Raw genomic sequence first — 16,950 nt, forward strand, 5'->3', positions numbered from 1 at the left:
CTTGACCACAAGGTCATTAAAACAGAGAGGATTAGTGGTAATGGCTGCCATGGTTACAGAGGTAACTCAAGGAGATCAATCACAGATGAAAACTCTGTTGCCTGACTTTCCTGTGGGACCCTGACTCTGAGGTTTTCACAATTTCACTGGTGGTGGGTGTTGGAAGCAATGATTCCACATAGCCTAATTAATCAAGCAGCAGAAACCACAAGAAATGATGGGAGATGGTCTTTTCATCTAACATACACAGTGTGCACATCTATACTGTGGTTCAAATGTCTGAGACCACTAGTGAAAAAGCTTTTTAAACTTTATTTATTATAAATTTATTACAAATTACATTATATCAAAAAGATCTTAACTTGTGTTCCGAAGATGAACAAAGATGTGGGACGACACGAGGGTGAGTAATAAATGACAGAATTTTCATTTTTGGGTGAACTAACCCTTTGCACTAAATTACAGTGCAGAGATAGTAATAATACATCTAAAATTTATGAGGCCAGATATATAAATGGATGACAGACAAACATTTCCAGGAACATTTCCATGCTGTGCTAACGGACATGTGGAGAACAGAACTCCCACAGTTCCTCTGCCTCATCTATAATTACTCCATACAGGAATGATCACGTAAAAGATTCAATCTAGGATTATATCTGCCACAATTCAGCACATTGCCTAGCGTTTAGGGGAGGAGGCTATTTTGTCAAATGTGGCTGTTTTGTACAGTAGTGTATTAGACTCTATTCAGCTGATAACAGACAACATTATGTAAAGAGGCGGCACACCCACAGCCAACTAATATGCGGGCAGTGTCGAGCAAAATACTGCAGGTTGAATCATAAGCACAAGCTTGTGAGGTGCAGTCTTTAACAATCAAATCATAAATGTAGAGTATGTTAAACGTAAGCCCGGTAAACTTTTAAAATTATGTCCTGCAGTGCACAGTGCAAAAGTAAATAAGGTGTCTAATGACTTTCCAGGCGATGTGCAAGCTTTGGAGCCGTTCCTGGAGTACACCAGCGAGCTCTCAGGCTACCCGGTCTTACTCTCCCAGACGGGGCGTTTATCAAAAAATCCATGGCCCACATCTCAGCACAGCTCCTCTCTGTTACAGCACCATGCTGAAATGAGAGAGTTCCCATGAGGATAATTCATCATCACCCTCTCCGTGAAGGAAAATACAGCAACAGCTTTATGAGGACAAATGAGAAGCCCGAGTGATCCCTTCTTTCTCATTTATTCAATTTCCTGACCTTTAAAGTCATCCATCTCTCTCTTCTCAAGCTGAGGTTTATTTGAATGGTATGGTAGTACGGTAGTACGGTATGGTAGTAGCTTTTATGCTATAATTCATAAACATATCGCTTGTAAATTGATCTCTAACTAACATTGGGATGTCTCTTACCAAGACATTTGATTCTCTGGGTTCAGGCCTGAACTCTAGAACTGAAAGAATATTGGCAGTATCGTCAGTGCCAGTAGAGGGATCTGATGAGAAAGTTCTGTCTACTGTTGAGCCGGTTGAGGATGACAAAGGGCTCTGAATAGAGGAAAACAAGATGTCACTAAAAAAACGTTATATTCAGTGGAACAAGATTTTACCAGAATTATGAAATAAATGTTCTCCAAAACACGTTGGCCACAATTATTGGCACCCCTAGAATTTTTTATGAGTAAAATATCTCTGAAGTATATTCCCATTCATTTTTACATTTTTTTTAGCATACCAGGGTGATCATGAACATGAAATTGTCCAGCCATGACTTCCTGTTCCACAGGAGTATAAACATGAGGAAACACAAAGGCCAAATTCCCGTAATCATTCGTCACAATGAGTAAAACCAAAGAATATAGTTCTGATGTGCAGCAAAAGATTGTTGAGCTTCACAAAATACAAAGTGTCTGTAAGAAAATGGCTAAAGCATTGAAAATCCCCATGTTTCAAACAATGTTTTCATCTTATTTACATACTAAGTACGTGAGCAGCTGTATTCGGATTTTATTGGGCATATACTTTTTCATACTACAGGACGAACAGCGATTTTGCAAGGTCGGTAAAGTTAGGCTAAGTCATTTAATGGATTTCACGTAGAATGATATTTATCATTTCTGCTTACCTTAGAGCGGGCCAAGGCAGTTCCATGTATTCTTCAAACGAAGCAAGAGCCTCAGTTGATAATATGTATTTGTGTCATAATCTGTATAATTTTTATAAAACATTAGGCGTTTTCTGTATGTGGTGTGTTGCAGCGGCAGGCAGTATAGCAGAGTTATGGACACGCTTTGTTGATCTGAGCGGTGTCAGCATGTCAGTCAGAAATCTCTCTCTCTGCCTCTATTAGCCTGCAACGTTTATCATTTGTTAAAGCCACACGTAATTTGCGTTCTAATTGCTACGTTTGAGCCTTTTGGCTCAGACACACATAGACATAGGCCACTAGAGCTAAGCCATTCGGCGTGGTAGCCCAGGCACACATAGCCATATCGTTCACTAGAGCTAAGCCATTCGGTGTGGTAGCCCAGGCACACATAGCCATATCATTCACTAGAGCTAAGCCATTCAACGTGGTAGCCCAGGCACACATAGCCATATCGTTCACTAGAGCTAAGCCATTCGGCGTGGTAGCACAGGCACACATAGCCATATTGTTCACTAAAGATAAGCCATTCGGCGTGGTAGCCCAGGCACACATAGTCTAATAGGCCACTAGAGCCAAGCCTTACAGCCCAGAATTACTTAGTTGTGGCAAAAATGGGCCAGGCACACATAGATAGCATGCACACTGTTCCTATGGCTCTTTGGAGCAGCAGCAGTACATATGTTTTGGCGGTAGATCTGCTGGGGGTTGATGGTGAATCATCATCTTGCCTTCTGCATCGATGGGGGATCTCTGACATACAATACACCGGGCTTGTATTGTCCAATATCATGTCACCTGCTCTGTTGGGGGGTTATTCATGTAAGTTATATTGTACAGCAGCAGCATATCTTACTTGCTCACAGCAGCGTGTCGTGTATTGGCAGTAGCAAGTCCCGTACTTGCTCTGCAGCAGCAGCAGCAGCAGCAGCAGCAATAAAGCAGCAGCGTAGCAGATCTATTCCGCCAAGACCAAATATATCTCAATTGTCATATCCATTACCATGCAAACACTCCGAGAGTTGTCATGACAGAAATACAAAGTTCTGGCATGAAACTCTAATGGGCAGGCTAATAGGTCCTTTAACACAACCTGCTAATTATCGCATCATTATCTATAGGTCACAGATGGTTGGTTCCTGCTGTATTAGTATCCAATGAGCTTGTGTGCCTAATCTTTAAATACATGAGTTAGCATTACTTAGCAGCGCAGCGTGCTTCAGAAACCCTCCACCTTCCCCAGCTCCACCTGTATAGATCTGCTACAGTTATTCATGTACCCTATATTTGAAAAGCAGCAGCATGTCTTACTTGCTCACAGCAGTGTGTCGTGTATGTATTGGCAGTAGCAAGTCCTGTACTTGCTCTGCAGCAGCAGCAGCAATAATCAACAGCAGCAGCGTAGCAGATCTATTCCGCCAAGACCAAATATATCTACATTGTCATATCCATTACCATGCAAACACTCCGAGAGTTGCCCTGACAGAACTGAAGAGAAGAAGCACCAACATGGAGCTGGGAATCTGAAGGATCTGGAGAGATTCTGCATAAGGAATGGTCTCTGATCTCTTGTCAGGTGTTCTCCAAACTCATCAGGCATTATAGGTGAAGACTCAGAGCTGTTGTGTTGGCAAAAGGAGGTTGTAAAAAGTATTGAATAAAAGGGTGCCAATAATTGTGACCAATGTGTTTTGGAGAAAAACATTTATTTTATAATGTGATTTTCCCCCACTTTCAATTCTTATCCTTCAATGAAAGGTTAGATTTTTGCTAATATTTTGAATTATAGATCAAAAGGATAAACAATGCAGATTTATTTTTATAGTCATCTTTGATCATATTTACCAAGGGTGCCAATAATTTTGACCACCACTGTATCTCTAACAATATTGACTATGATTAACAATGTTTTGAAGGAGAAAAATCAAGAAAGAATTCGATAATTTCAAATGGTCAGTGCCTTGTTAGTATCTTGGTGATGTTGTTTTTTTCTCGTCATATTTTAGTTAACTAAAAAAAGACATCAGCTTAAAGAACATGATGAAAAAAGGACCATATCGTAGACAGAGTTCATATAACTGCTTTCAAGTACACCAAGTCCACAACTGTACCTCAGTGCTACTTTCTGTCTCAAGAAAGCTGTGTCCTTTCAACGGCTCACATATATGCTGATGAGGAGCACAATGATCCTTGGCAGCATTTGCATCTCCCATTATGAAGGTCATCTGTCTCAGCTCTCCCTGTGAAGAAAGACACAGACGTCAAAGACAAATCTGAGCTATGACATCATCTACATTACAACCTATTATTTCAGCATTGATTCACAAGAGTGTTGGTCAAATGTTCACTCACATGCCTCATTAATTTAGGATGAATTGTGAACTTGATATTACAGTCGCCATGATAAAACCTCATTGTAACTCCTGGCATGCTGTTTGACCATTCATTTTTAAGTTAAAGTCATTGAGATGATGGTTTTCACAGCAGGAAAGCAAATTGGTGTGGCAGCCAGACATGTTTCCCATGACGCATTGCTAGTGTTACATTAGCAGGATAGCTCTAGTTTCTTCAATAAACATTCTTCTAAACCACTGTACTGTAGTATGACATTTTTAGAGTCTTTAATCAATGACATTAGGAAGAGCTGGTTGCCCAAGCATGATGGCATCTTGACATTGACTTATAGTTATGTGTACCTGTCTTTCCAGTTTCCATGCTCTTCTTGCATATGACAAATGAAGAATACCTCAAAGGGCGTCTCAAACCCCTCCAGGATGCCGCCAACCATCAGCAGGCCATCTGTAGTGATGCCCATGTAAGGGTACATCCAGCTCACTTTCTCCACCAGCACACAATCCACATACACAGCCAGCCATTCGAATGCAACGCCAACTGAGATCCAGTGCCACTGCGAATCAGACAGTCCTGACACTGAAAACCTGAACCCAGAGGAAAACACCAGAGTTTCAAGTACACTATAAGAACAAGGTTATTTAAGTGTTGTGAAAGCTTAAAGGGATAGTTCACCCAAAATTGAAAATTTGCTGTTAATTTACTCACCCTCAGGCCACCCCAGATGTAGGTGAATTTTTTTCTTCAATAGAACAGTAAAGAAGATTTTTAGCTGAAACTGTGGTCCAATGGGTGCCATCACTGGCACCAACTGACTTCCATTAAATGAATCACAGAGGACCACATTTTTCAGCTAAAAATTGTCTTTACTGTTCTACTGAATAATAGAAAAAAAGTCACTTACATCTTAGATGGCCTGAGGGTGAGTAAACTAACAGCAAATTTTCATTTTTGGGTGAACTATCCCTTGTGTTAAATGGTGTTTGTACTCATAGTCACGCTGCTGTGTGGTGACGAAGGTGATGCTGTGTGGGCCTATACGGATCTGGAGTAAAATGTGATTATAGAAGTTCAGCAAAGTCAACAAACTTCGGTCCACATCCTGAGAGCTCCGCACTTGAATCAGCACGCTGAATTCATCTGCAAAGCTGATATGAACACACATGGACACTTTATGGATCAAGACTGAAACGATTTCATTAGAATTGAAAGAACTTTAAAACATACACTTCCATTTAAAAGTTTGGGATCAGTAAGATTTTTTTAAATGTTTTTGTCTTATGCTCATGAAGCCTGCATTTATTTGATTAAAAATACAGTAAAACTGTAATACTGTGAAATATAGGTGCATCTCAATAAATTAGAATGTCGTGGAAATGTTAAGCATTTATTTCAGTATTTCAACTCAAATTGTGGAACGTGTATTAAATAAATTCAATGCACACAGACTGAAGTACTTTAAGTCTTTGGTTCTTTTAATTGTGATGATTTTGGCTCACATTTAACAAAAACCCACCAATTCACTATCTCAATAAATCAGAATACTTCATAAGATCAATGAAAAAAGGATATTTTAAACAGAAATGTCAGGCTTCTGAAAAGCATGTTCATTTCTATGCACACAATACTTGGTAGGGCCTCCTTTTGCATGAATTACTGCATCAATGTGGCGTGGCATGTAGGCAATCAGCCTGTGGCACTGCTCAGGTGTAATGGAAGCCCAGGTTGCTTTGATAGCGGCCTGGGTCTGGTGTCTGTCATCTTCCTCTTGACAATACCCCATAGATTCTCTATGGGGTTCAGGTCAGGCGAGTTTTCTGGCCAATCAAGCACAGTAACACCATGGTCATTGAACCAGCTTTTGGTACCTCTGGCAGTGTGGGCAGGTGCCAAATCCTGCTGGAAAATGAAATCAGCATCTCCATAAAGCTTGTCAGCAGAAGCAAGCATGAAGTGCTCTAAAATTTCCTGGTAGATGGCTGCGTTGACTGTGGACTTCAGAAAACACAGTGGACCAATACCAGCAGATGACATGGCAGCCCAAATCATCACTGACTGTGAAAACTTCGCACTGAACTTCAAGCAACATTGTTTCTGTGCTTCTCCACTCTTCCTCCAGACTCTGGGACCTTGATTTCCAAATGAAATGCAAAATTTACTTTCATCTGAAAAGAGGACTTTGGACCACTGAGCAACAGTCCAGTTCTTTTTCTCCTTAGCCCAGGTAAGACGCTTCTTACGTCTTTGGTTCAGAAGTGGCTTGGTATGTGGAATGTGACAGTTGTAGCCCATTTCCTGAAGACGTCTGTTTGCGGTGGCTCTTGATGCACTGACTCCAGCTTCAGTCCACTCCTTTTGAAGCTCTCCTAAGTTCTTAAATCAGCTTCGCCTGACAATCTTCTCAAGCCTGCGGTCATTCCTTTCACTTGTACACCTTTTCCTACCACACTTTTTCCTTCCAGTCAACTTTCCATGAATATGCTTTGGCACAGCACTCTGCGAACAGCCAGCTCTTTCATCAATGACCCTCTGTGGCTTACCCTCATTGTAGAGGGTCTTGATGATCGTCTTCTGGACAAGTGTCAAGTCAGCAGACTTCCCCATGACTGCTGTTGGCATTACTGACCTAAACCCAGTATCTATACCCTGAGAATGGTAATTTAATAGAATTTGAAATTAAATATTCTAATAATTTGAAATACAGATTTTTTTATTTTGATGAGCAGCAAGCTGTAATCATCAAAATGAAAACAAAAAAGTTTGGAAATATTTTACTTTATGTCTAATAAATCTAGAATATATTTAAGTTTTACTTTTTTAATTAACAGAAAAAAAAAAAAAAAAGGAAAAAAAAAACCGTTTTCATGACATTCTAGTTTATTGAGATGCACCTGTATTACTACAATTTAATTTTAATATATGATATTTGAAAATCTGGAATCTGAGGGTGCAAAAAAAAAAAAAAAAATCAAAATATTGAGACAATCAAAGTTGTACAAATGAAGTTCTTAGCAACACATTTCTATTCACAAAAATACATTTTTGATATATTTACGGTAGAAAATTTACAAAATATCATCATGGAACATGATCTTTACTTAATATCCTAATGATTTTTGGCATAAAATAAAACTATATTATTAATATATTAATATATTATCGATAATTTTTACCCATACAAAGTATTGTTGGCTATTGCTATAAACATACCTGTGCGACTTATGACTGGTTTTGTGGTCTAGGGTCACATATTTTAAAATGTGATTTATTTCTAGTGATTTCAGCAGCCATAACTCCAGTCTTCAGTCACATGATCCTTCAGAAATCATTCTTATATGCTGATTTGGTGCTCAAGAAACATTTATTATTATTATTATTATTATCACAGTTTAAAATGGTTGTGCTGCTTAATAGTATACTGTGATGCTTTTTCAGGATTCTTTGATGAACAGAAATGTTAACAGAACAGCATTTATTTGAAATAGAATTTTTTGTAACAATGCAAAAGTCATTACTGTCACTTTTGATCAATTTAATGCACCATTGCTGAGAGTAGTAATTTCTAAAAATACTGACCCCAAACAATTCAACTGTAGTGTAGATTAAAAATAGTCATGGCATTTTTAATAAAACATAATGAAAAAGAAAAAAATCTCATTACTGTAATGTTAAAAAAAAAAAAAAAAAAATCTTTTAATTTCTCGAATTTAAATGAAAAATTGTCATAATCTGTCAAAAAGCAAAAAATCTTTTTTATTTTAAATAAATAAATAAATAAACAAAAACAAATTTCAACAAAATGTCAAACCTTGATCCAAATGCTTCCTGGGTGGACATAGTGAGTGTGGAATACAGGCCAATGTCCAGCACTGGACACCCCTGTTCCTCTTCATTAAGGGTCACGTTCCTGCTGGTTGGTACTAAGCCTGAGAGCTGCTCAAGTAAATCCACCCTTTGTGTGAAGAGATTCAGATGTGTGTTGAACCCCTCTGTAAAAACACAAGACAAGAAACAAGGTTTACATGGATAAGCTAAGCTGTTCTCAAAACAGAAAAGGAAAAGGCCCTTAAAGACATTTTAATAAATTCAGCAAGTGACCTACACACAAACAAATGACTTAAATCAAGTAGCAATTCATTCATGTTCACGATATGGCATTTATTATTGAAAAATAATGAGAGAACATTCATATGTTGCATCATCGCTTTATTCACATTCTAGCTGAATTTTTTTAGCCTATTACGGGAAAAGGGCAAGTCTCAAACTGTCCAAATCTCCAGGGCTTATGTAAAAATGACTTTCCCCTTCAAAACGCTGTCCACAAATGACCCTACCCCATCGTGCACAAACGCAGTCAGGACCATTGCTGATGGATGATTCTGGGGTGAAGCATTCCCGTGGAGGGCTGCATTTTTCCCACCTGATCCTCCTAGGACATCAAGGCTGGAGAGAGCAAGTCTTTGATTAACTTTCCATACCTCACCTGCACAACATGGCCAGGGAAACCCTACAAGACTCCACTTCTTCTTTTCCCCTTCCCCCTTAAGTATATCTAATGATGGAAGGTCATCCTTCCAAACCACAAAAAGAGGTCTTGGACAGACAAAATCCACATCAAGAAAGCAAGATGGTAATTTTATGATGCAATGTTTCCATTTTCATTGGACATCAGACTCACAGTTGTTCCCGCTATTCAAGCAGAAATCTCAAGGAAGAAGAATAATAAAAAAAGGACACGGCTCATTTCCATGGATGTTGAAAAATATTCTGAAATAACTCACTGTATACTTAACCTCTACATAAATACAAATCCCAATAGCCATATATGGCAAAGCCAAGTAAAGACATGATACATGGACCTTACAACCGGATTAGAGATTTCCGTTAGGAGTATTTCCTCTTTAGCTGTGGCCGACTTCTCTCGTTTCATTCATGGTGGTGAAAAGGGCTTTTTACGCTCACATTCAGGCTTCAGTCGTCACTCATAGTCCTAAAAGCAGCGTGACCATAAGCAGCAGACTCCAGTCACACATGAGCACTCGCTGATAACCTGATGAAAGGTGTACACGCCATCATTCTCTACATACCACAAGCACACTAAACCAGAAAACATGTTTAGCCACACACACTGCAAGGGTCATGCAACTTATTTTATTTTACACTGCAAAGATGTTTCAGAAGCTGCATCTGATGTGGCCTATGCACAGTGACTCTAAAAGAATTTGAACACTTAAGTCATACTTGTAAGTATACTGAATAGCAACCTCTGTGTGCGTTACTTTAGGAGAGCAACCATACATCTGTGTTGTTGTGTACTTAATTTTATAATCATTAGCCATTTATATAGTCTTTTGATTTTTTATTTAATTATGTTAGAGGTAAGTTAGAGATAAGAGAATGTCTCCATTTCAAGGTTTTTAGCGCCACAGGACGATGTTGAGTGGCAGTAATGTTCCATTGTTTCCATGCTGTGGTATAATAACACTTTTTGGATTTGTACTGGTCAGACGAAATCTGAGCATTGAAACGTACATAAAAAAAAAAAAAAAAATTATTCAATAAATCTCTGCTCTTTTTATTATCATCACTTTGTCTCCTGCTTCTGCCGTTCCCTGGCTTTCTCAGCCAAACTCTCAGGCTGAAAACTGAAATATATTTTTGTATACCAGACAAAATAGGATATTATCTGACAGGGATCCGGCATCCAGGTTCGAATCTGATATATATGATATTTCTGACGTGAACATCCATCCGAACTAACGATGCATAAATGTCATTGCATAAACTAACCTTTATTTGACAGAAAGATAGTGTTGACACACTTTTGAAGCATAACATTTCACAAAAAAAGAAGGTTATTACATTTAAAATGATAAAACAATATATATGTATTGCTCAACCTTAAGACAAAAAGTATTCTGACACTATCTGGTGTTCATAGTACATGTTCATAGAAAATGTGATGAACTATACCTGTGTGAACTGACGTACATCCAATAAAATGACTTTGGGACTAGTTGGTCAAAAATAAATGACTTAGAAAAGTGAAGTTAGGAAAGGTCTCACATTATGCAACTTGATATTTAGTTTCTTATGCAAAGAAAATCTGACATTTTTAAGTGTCTTAAACATCCAAATTCTTTTTGCTATTGTATAAATCACAGATGCATTTACATATGTTTAAAGCTGCACAAAGGCAGCATAATGTATTACACAGGAATGCTGGCAGAAATAATGTTATAAAATTAATGTTTTAAATATTAAAATAATACAGAAACATGAAAAAAAAAACAAAGAAATGTTGATGACATTGACATTGCATTTTATTTTCACAAAACCAATTCAGCATCAAAGACACCAAACAAATTTTAATTATTATGTATTAATATCTGATTATGAATCACCGCCACAGTACTGTCAATCTATATCTATAATTTATTGACCTTGTGGGCACATTTTTGGTCCCCATAAGGAAAACAGCCTTTAAATCATACTAAATTATGTTTTTTTTTTTTTTTTTTTTTTTTAAGGAGAGACGCAGAAAGCCTTCTGTGATGGGTAGGTTTAGGGGTAGGGGACAGAATATACAGTTTGTACAGTACAAAAATCCTCCCCATAAAACACAACCCAGTGTGTGTGTCTGCGTGTAGGTTTTTTACTATACTTGTGAGGTCCAAAATATCCTCAAATGTTAAAAAAAAAAAAAAAAAAAAATTTACTCATTAATACGGTGAAACTTGTTGAACACCAACGGCTCACTAGTTTATAATTAACCAGTGATGCTGTGATGCTGATAAAAAAAAAAAAAAAAAAAACAGTCAATTAAAGTAGAAAAAAATATTAATATATAATATTTTTGTAAAAATCTGACACTACATAAAAAATATAAATGCCTCAAAATTAATGTTGTTGTTCTTCATTGACACACCCAAGAATCTAATAAGCAAAGAAAAAAAAAGGTTAGGTTAGGTTTATGTTTAGGGGTAGGGGCTGGGGGTCAGGTTAGGTGATAGAAAGATGTAGTTTATAAGTTACTTAAAAATTGAGTTTAGGATTATATGCAAACATTGATTAACAAAATCAGTTTCTTTGCAGTGAAAGTTTTGCAGGACTTCAAAGGGAGGCGTGCATCACCCCATAACATACAGACCACATGGCTGTAACACAAGACTTTAAACAGCTCAATATGATGTCTATGGGGTTAGAGCGGAGCCAGATCAGAAGAGTACATCACTTTCAAAGAAAATGGAGTGACTTGAACAGGTTAAAGGGGAGAAATGATCTAACATCTTGAGACCATGTGCAAAACTGACATTCCCTTTCCCACCTTGGCTTGTGGTAATTGTGTTTTGCAGGTATTCATTGTCCACATATGCTGATCTATGACTAACACACACCAAACCATGTCAAGAATGAGAATGTTTAGAAAAGCGACAAAATGGTCTAAGATCAAGTGTCAGTGGGTACTCATGCCTCCTCCTAGAGCACAGCTGAACAAGCATTCATCAGACACAGTCATTAATATCCATGTACATATCAGTGTTGCGCCTTACTTACACAAAGGATAAAATGTGACATTCGTGGGACATTTCATCCCGGCCTTTTTATGATATCTTTGCAAAAATATTTAACCCTTGTGCAACCTTATGGACATTTTTGTCCATTTCAGTTTTGTTTTTTGTTATAAGTGTGCCTTTGTTAATGCCAACTACAAGAATTTTGGCTCAGGTGTTTATTTTTATTGGAATTTTAATATTTTACCCTCATTTCCTTCAAAAAATTTCCTTCACGCTCAGGACACTCAGACTTAAGGACAAAAATGTCCACATTGAAACCCATTAAAACTGCATTTTTTTTTAACCCAGGGCCATTTGACTATAAAATTACACAATATTTGCAAATAGGCATTCATTCTATCGCCAAGGCTTCAAATTTAAATTTTTTTACCATTTTTTGGCCATATTTTCAAATATGGCATATAAAAGAAATACTTGCTTTATTTGTGTTTTCTGCTTATGCATATTATAGTCTATTATAGAGTCAAATGGAAAAATAATGCAGCTATAATTGTGTGGGTATGTTGGTAAGGATGTCAGAGTGTAGTTTGCATGTGTTTACTGAAAATTTAATGCGTGTAATCAGTTTAAAAGAAATTATATTGTACTGGCAATCAAAAATCACACTCCATGTATGAGTCACACCCTTGGCAGGGTCATAGGGCCATGTGAAAACTATGAAAAAGGTCAAAGAAGGTTAATGAGCTTTTCTTTTTCACTCAAACACGCATATTAACCCTTGATTACACTTTTTCACTTGTTATTGTTTTTGTACGGAGATAAAAGGTGCGCTTGAATTTGAAGTAGAAGTTCAGAAGCCCCTAAACACATTGTTTTAGTTTTCACCACAAGAAAATGCTGATTGTTTAGTCTGATAGATTTTATACAAAGTTTGAGTTCACACAGCCAAACTTATAAATATGTGGTGCTTGAGGGGTTGATCATTTCATTGTTTGCAAGATGAAGAGACGTTACTCAGCAGAGGAGCTAGTGTTGCCCACTGACAGTGAGCACACAAGTGCATTAGAAGCTGAGGATGTAAAGAAATCGATTTGTAAAGCGTTAAAATTCTGAAAATGAATGAATGTTTGGTAGTTATGAATAGAAGAGATGCTGATAAAAAAAAAAAAACAGTCAGTTAAAGTGGAAAAAAATATTAATATATAATATTTTTGTAAAAAATCTGACACTACATAAAAAATATAAATGCCTCAAAATTAATGTTGTTGTTCTTCATTGACACACCCAAGAATCTAATAAGCAAAGAAAAAAAAATCCACTTAGCATTTAGTTTATGAAAATAAACTACAATTTTTAATTTTTTCATAAAAAAACACCTATGACATTATGTAAACAAACAAGCATTTAAAGGGTTACAGTTCTTAATGAATGTTTGGTATCTATGGATAGAACAGATGCTGGTTAAAAAATTGACATCAGTGAAAGTGGAAAAAAATATTAATAAATCATATTTTATGACAGTTTTTGGACATGGACATTTTTGTCCATTTTGCACCTATGTGTAACTTTTTTTTTTTTGAATGCACAAGGGTTAAGTTCTAAAGTATTTACAATCATTTGTACAATCAAAAACCCTTTAAAAGTTCCATGCATTAAACACATACAGTAAGATGAAGACTCAATCACTCATATGTTTTACATTGTGTGACAACAACAACACATTTACTGCATGAGGCAGCAAAATGTCACTTGGCTTACTGAAATTAACTGTAGTTGCATTAATGGAAAAAAAAAAAAAAAAAAAAAAAAAAAAAAAAAAAAAATGAAACGCTACTAAAAATAAGAAACACCATTTAAAAAATGTTTCCCCTTCCCTCTCGAATTACCTGTCTGTTGTTTCCACAGGAACTGGATATTGAATGCCAATCTGTAATTTCCAAAAGTCCATTTATCTAGCATGCTCCCAGTTTCAGGTCTGTTGTTTGGCTATATTTATTTCCCATTTAATGCCCAATTAGCCCCCCTTACGGCGGTTTGTGTTTCATTTACATGGACGGTTCGCTTAACAAAAGTCTTGCGGTTGCAATTACGGAATAAAGAGGGATGAGACTCCATTTCCTAAGCTGTTTCCTTTCTTCCAATTGTACTGTGAAGTGTAATCAGAGAAGGACTGAGGGTTTGTATCCCTTTCATTACAAGACTGAAGATGGGACGCCGCCTGACACCCAAACGGAGGGAAATGAATTTTTAAAAGTAAAAGATTTCTCTAGTGGCGATTTCTTTGAAAGAGGCCTCTGCATGGCCAAATCAGTATTACCAACTTGAACCCTTTGCGGAAATCGGTGAGGGGAAATCTTTCACCCTTATGCGAAATTCCAGATTATACAGATTCCTATTGAAATGACTGGATTTCGCCTATGAATGTTCGCCAAACAATGGTAAATGTAACAGCATCCTAACTCACATTGGCAGGTAATAAAATCTTCTGGACATTCTGTCGCCTTCACCTAAAACTCAACCTCTTAAAGCACTTTTCATTTCTCCCCTTGAAGGTGGAAAAATATTTTAACATTGCAGGGTGACCCTGAGTAATCAAAATCCACAAGTACACTTAAATGAGAAGCAACCATGAGAATTACTTCATATTCCAATATGTCCGGTACCAACCATATTTATCAAAAAGACTATGCTGTTCACCCAACTAGCACAACACCAAAACAACAAAAAACAGTCTGTACCAGCATAAAATGATTTCAGCAGGGATAATGAATAAATGTTCTTAATTAGAAATGCTGATTGTCATATGCACATCTGAATGAAAGAAGATTGGCAAATCAACAGCATGAACTTCTAAAAACATGAACTGACCCCCATAATATTTAATGGGCTCTGGTTATGTGTGGCGTGTGGCAGACAGGGAGTGAGGAAGACTCATTAAAGCCTGTGAAGCATTATTCCCTAAACACACTTCAGCTCTGTCCTGTTTAGGCAATTAGGAAACACATTAAGGAATTAGGAATGGCTCGATGATCAACATTCACAGAGTTTCAGGATGTTTTGAAAGACATTCAATCTTTCTTTTTCCATCCTAGTCTATGTACTGATAACATTTATATTCCTCTGGGGCACCTAAATCAGAGCAATGTCTTTGCCTCAGTTTTCTAATTACTTACAGAATCAGTTTGTCTGTGGCTGTTTCTTCAACAATGGGCACTTTGGTATTGTGGACTTCATAGAAAAAAAAAAAACATAACAAATGTCAGTTCAACCTTATATTGTGTTTAATAGCATTATGTGGAAATTACATTTTAAGTATTTATGGAATAAAACTTCTTGATTCGAAACATGGTGGAACAGTCACAATTTGTGTAACAGCATTAAATACATTAAATATTACAATAAATTCACATGTTGGTTTTGCTAAATAACTTGTTCCTGTAAATCTCAATGTCAGCTTTGTAACAGTTTGAGTCTGAATTAACAATTAGATTAATTTAATAAAGCAAAAAAATAGGAGCAGTTTCTGATAAGGTCATGTCTGAGCTCTGAGGGTTCGAATGAGTATTTTCACAGGTGGCATTACACTCAAATAGTTTCCTTTTGTGAATAATGAAAGTAATTTCTGAATTAATAATCAAGTTGTCAAACATGTCATAATATCAACCTACTTTAATAGCAGCTCTCACACTGACTTTGTTTCCATGTTAAGTTGTGAAAATGGTGGTCAAACATTGAAAACCATGGCTTCATAGTGAGACTCTGCATATTTTAAGAATCAAAGTCACTAAAGTCATGAATTTTAGACCCAATCAAAATGAAGCAATATATTTTGTAGAACTGGGAACAAGCTAAACCTGGTTATAGCAATGGTTGGAAAATCTGGTGGGGGAAAAAAACAAAACATTCACTAGTTTCTTTCCCAAACTCCTCAGGGATTCATTTCAGAACACACAGGATGGAAGAGATTTCAAGATGTTGCACAGCAGGAAGCTGAGGTGAAAATCCTTACTCACATCAGGCAGTAAATTCACAACTCATTATCACTCTTACACAGTATTTACCTTGTCAAACTGTAGAAAATGCATTTCTCCAGATTTCTACGCATTCCATTGTCAAGGAAAGTTAAAACTGAAAAATTAAAAATCTGCAGAATACCCAGGCTCCTCTTTTTCCATACAACTAATAGTAGTAGGAACATAACCATACACTTTTGCTTATGTTTCAGTTTTCTTGAAACCATACAACAGCGTTGTGTGCATGAGCAATAGACCAAAATTATGTTAATAAAAGAAGATCTTCACAAAAATATTCTACCAAAACTCTTAAATCATCTTATTTCACAAAAGGAGAAGGAAAAAAAACATTTCAAAAAGACAAAAGGATTAGTGAATGATGACAGAACTTTTATTATTTTGGTGAACTATCCTTTAAATAGTCTGACAATTTTGTGTCATTTGATTCATTTCTCCACACAGACAAAGAACTCGCAACAGAAAGCACTAAGAGCACAAAGGTACAACCAGATAATACTGAAATAAGGAAATAGTGTCCTTTCATATTGAGTTCCCCTTGACCAGTAACCCCAGAGGTCTGCTGCGCTGCAGTGGTGACAGCTCTGGCTGTAGGTTAGTCTGGGCACATTCTGTGATGAAGGACAGGGTTTCAGCTCTCTATAGGATGTGGTACAGTAGTAAGGTACACATTCCAGCTCCTAATGAATACAGGGCGCTGAACACACAGGATGTATACAGGCTGATAGAAGTTTATCAAAGAGACTCCTGGCCACTTGCCCAACATCAACCCCAAACCCCTTTTGGATTGGTATCTTGTTGGATTCAATTCAACAATGCATCGACCCTGACAATGAATAAAAGCGCAAAGGATAGAAGTGAAGAACTGAAGGGCTTTTCATTAAAAGGCTTATAGAGCATGATAGT

At 37.0% G+C, this 16,950-nt stretch overlaps 1 protein-coding gene across 2 annotated transcripts in view; it reads right to left on the reverse strand.

Moving 5' to 3' along the window:
* The window catches only part of si:dkey-61l1.4 (collagen alpha-1(I) chain), a 52,551-nt gene that overhangs the window by 28,573 nt on the left and 7,028 nt on the right, over positions 1 to 16,950 (reverse strand). Inside the window, exons 2-6 of one of the 2 annotated variants that reach the window (XM_048187638.1) lie at positions 8,305 to 8,485; positions 5,486 to 5,644; positions 4,891 to 5,083; positions 4,256 to 4,384; positions 1,412 to 1,546 (exon numbers count right to left, since the gene is read on the reverse strand). In XM_048187638.1, the coding sequence (XP_048043595.1) occupies positions 1,412 to 1,546; positions 4,256 to 4,384; positions 4,891 to 5,083; positions 5,486 to 5,644; positions 8,305 to 8,485 (797 nt within the window). The remainder of the gene's footprint in view (positions 1 to 1,411; positions 1,547 to 4,255; positions 4,385 to 4,890; positions 5,084 to 5,485; positions 5,645 to 8,304; positions 8,486 to 16,950) is intronic. The other variant, XM_048187639.1, reaches the window with a different exon arrangement.

This window comes from Megalobrama amblycephala, linkage group LG4, assembly GCF_018812025.1.
Source record: "Megalobrama amblycephala isolate DHTTF-2021 linkage group LG4, ASM1881202v1, whole genome shotgun sequence".
Taxonomy (NCBI): domain Eukaryota; kingdom Metazoa; phylum Chordata; class Actinopteri; order Cypriniformes; family Xenocyprididae; genus Megalobrama; species Megalobrama amblycephala.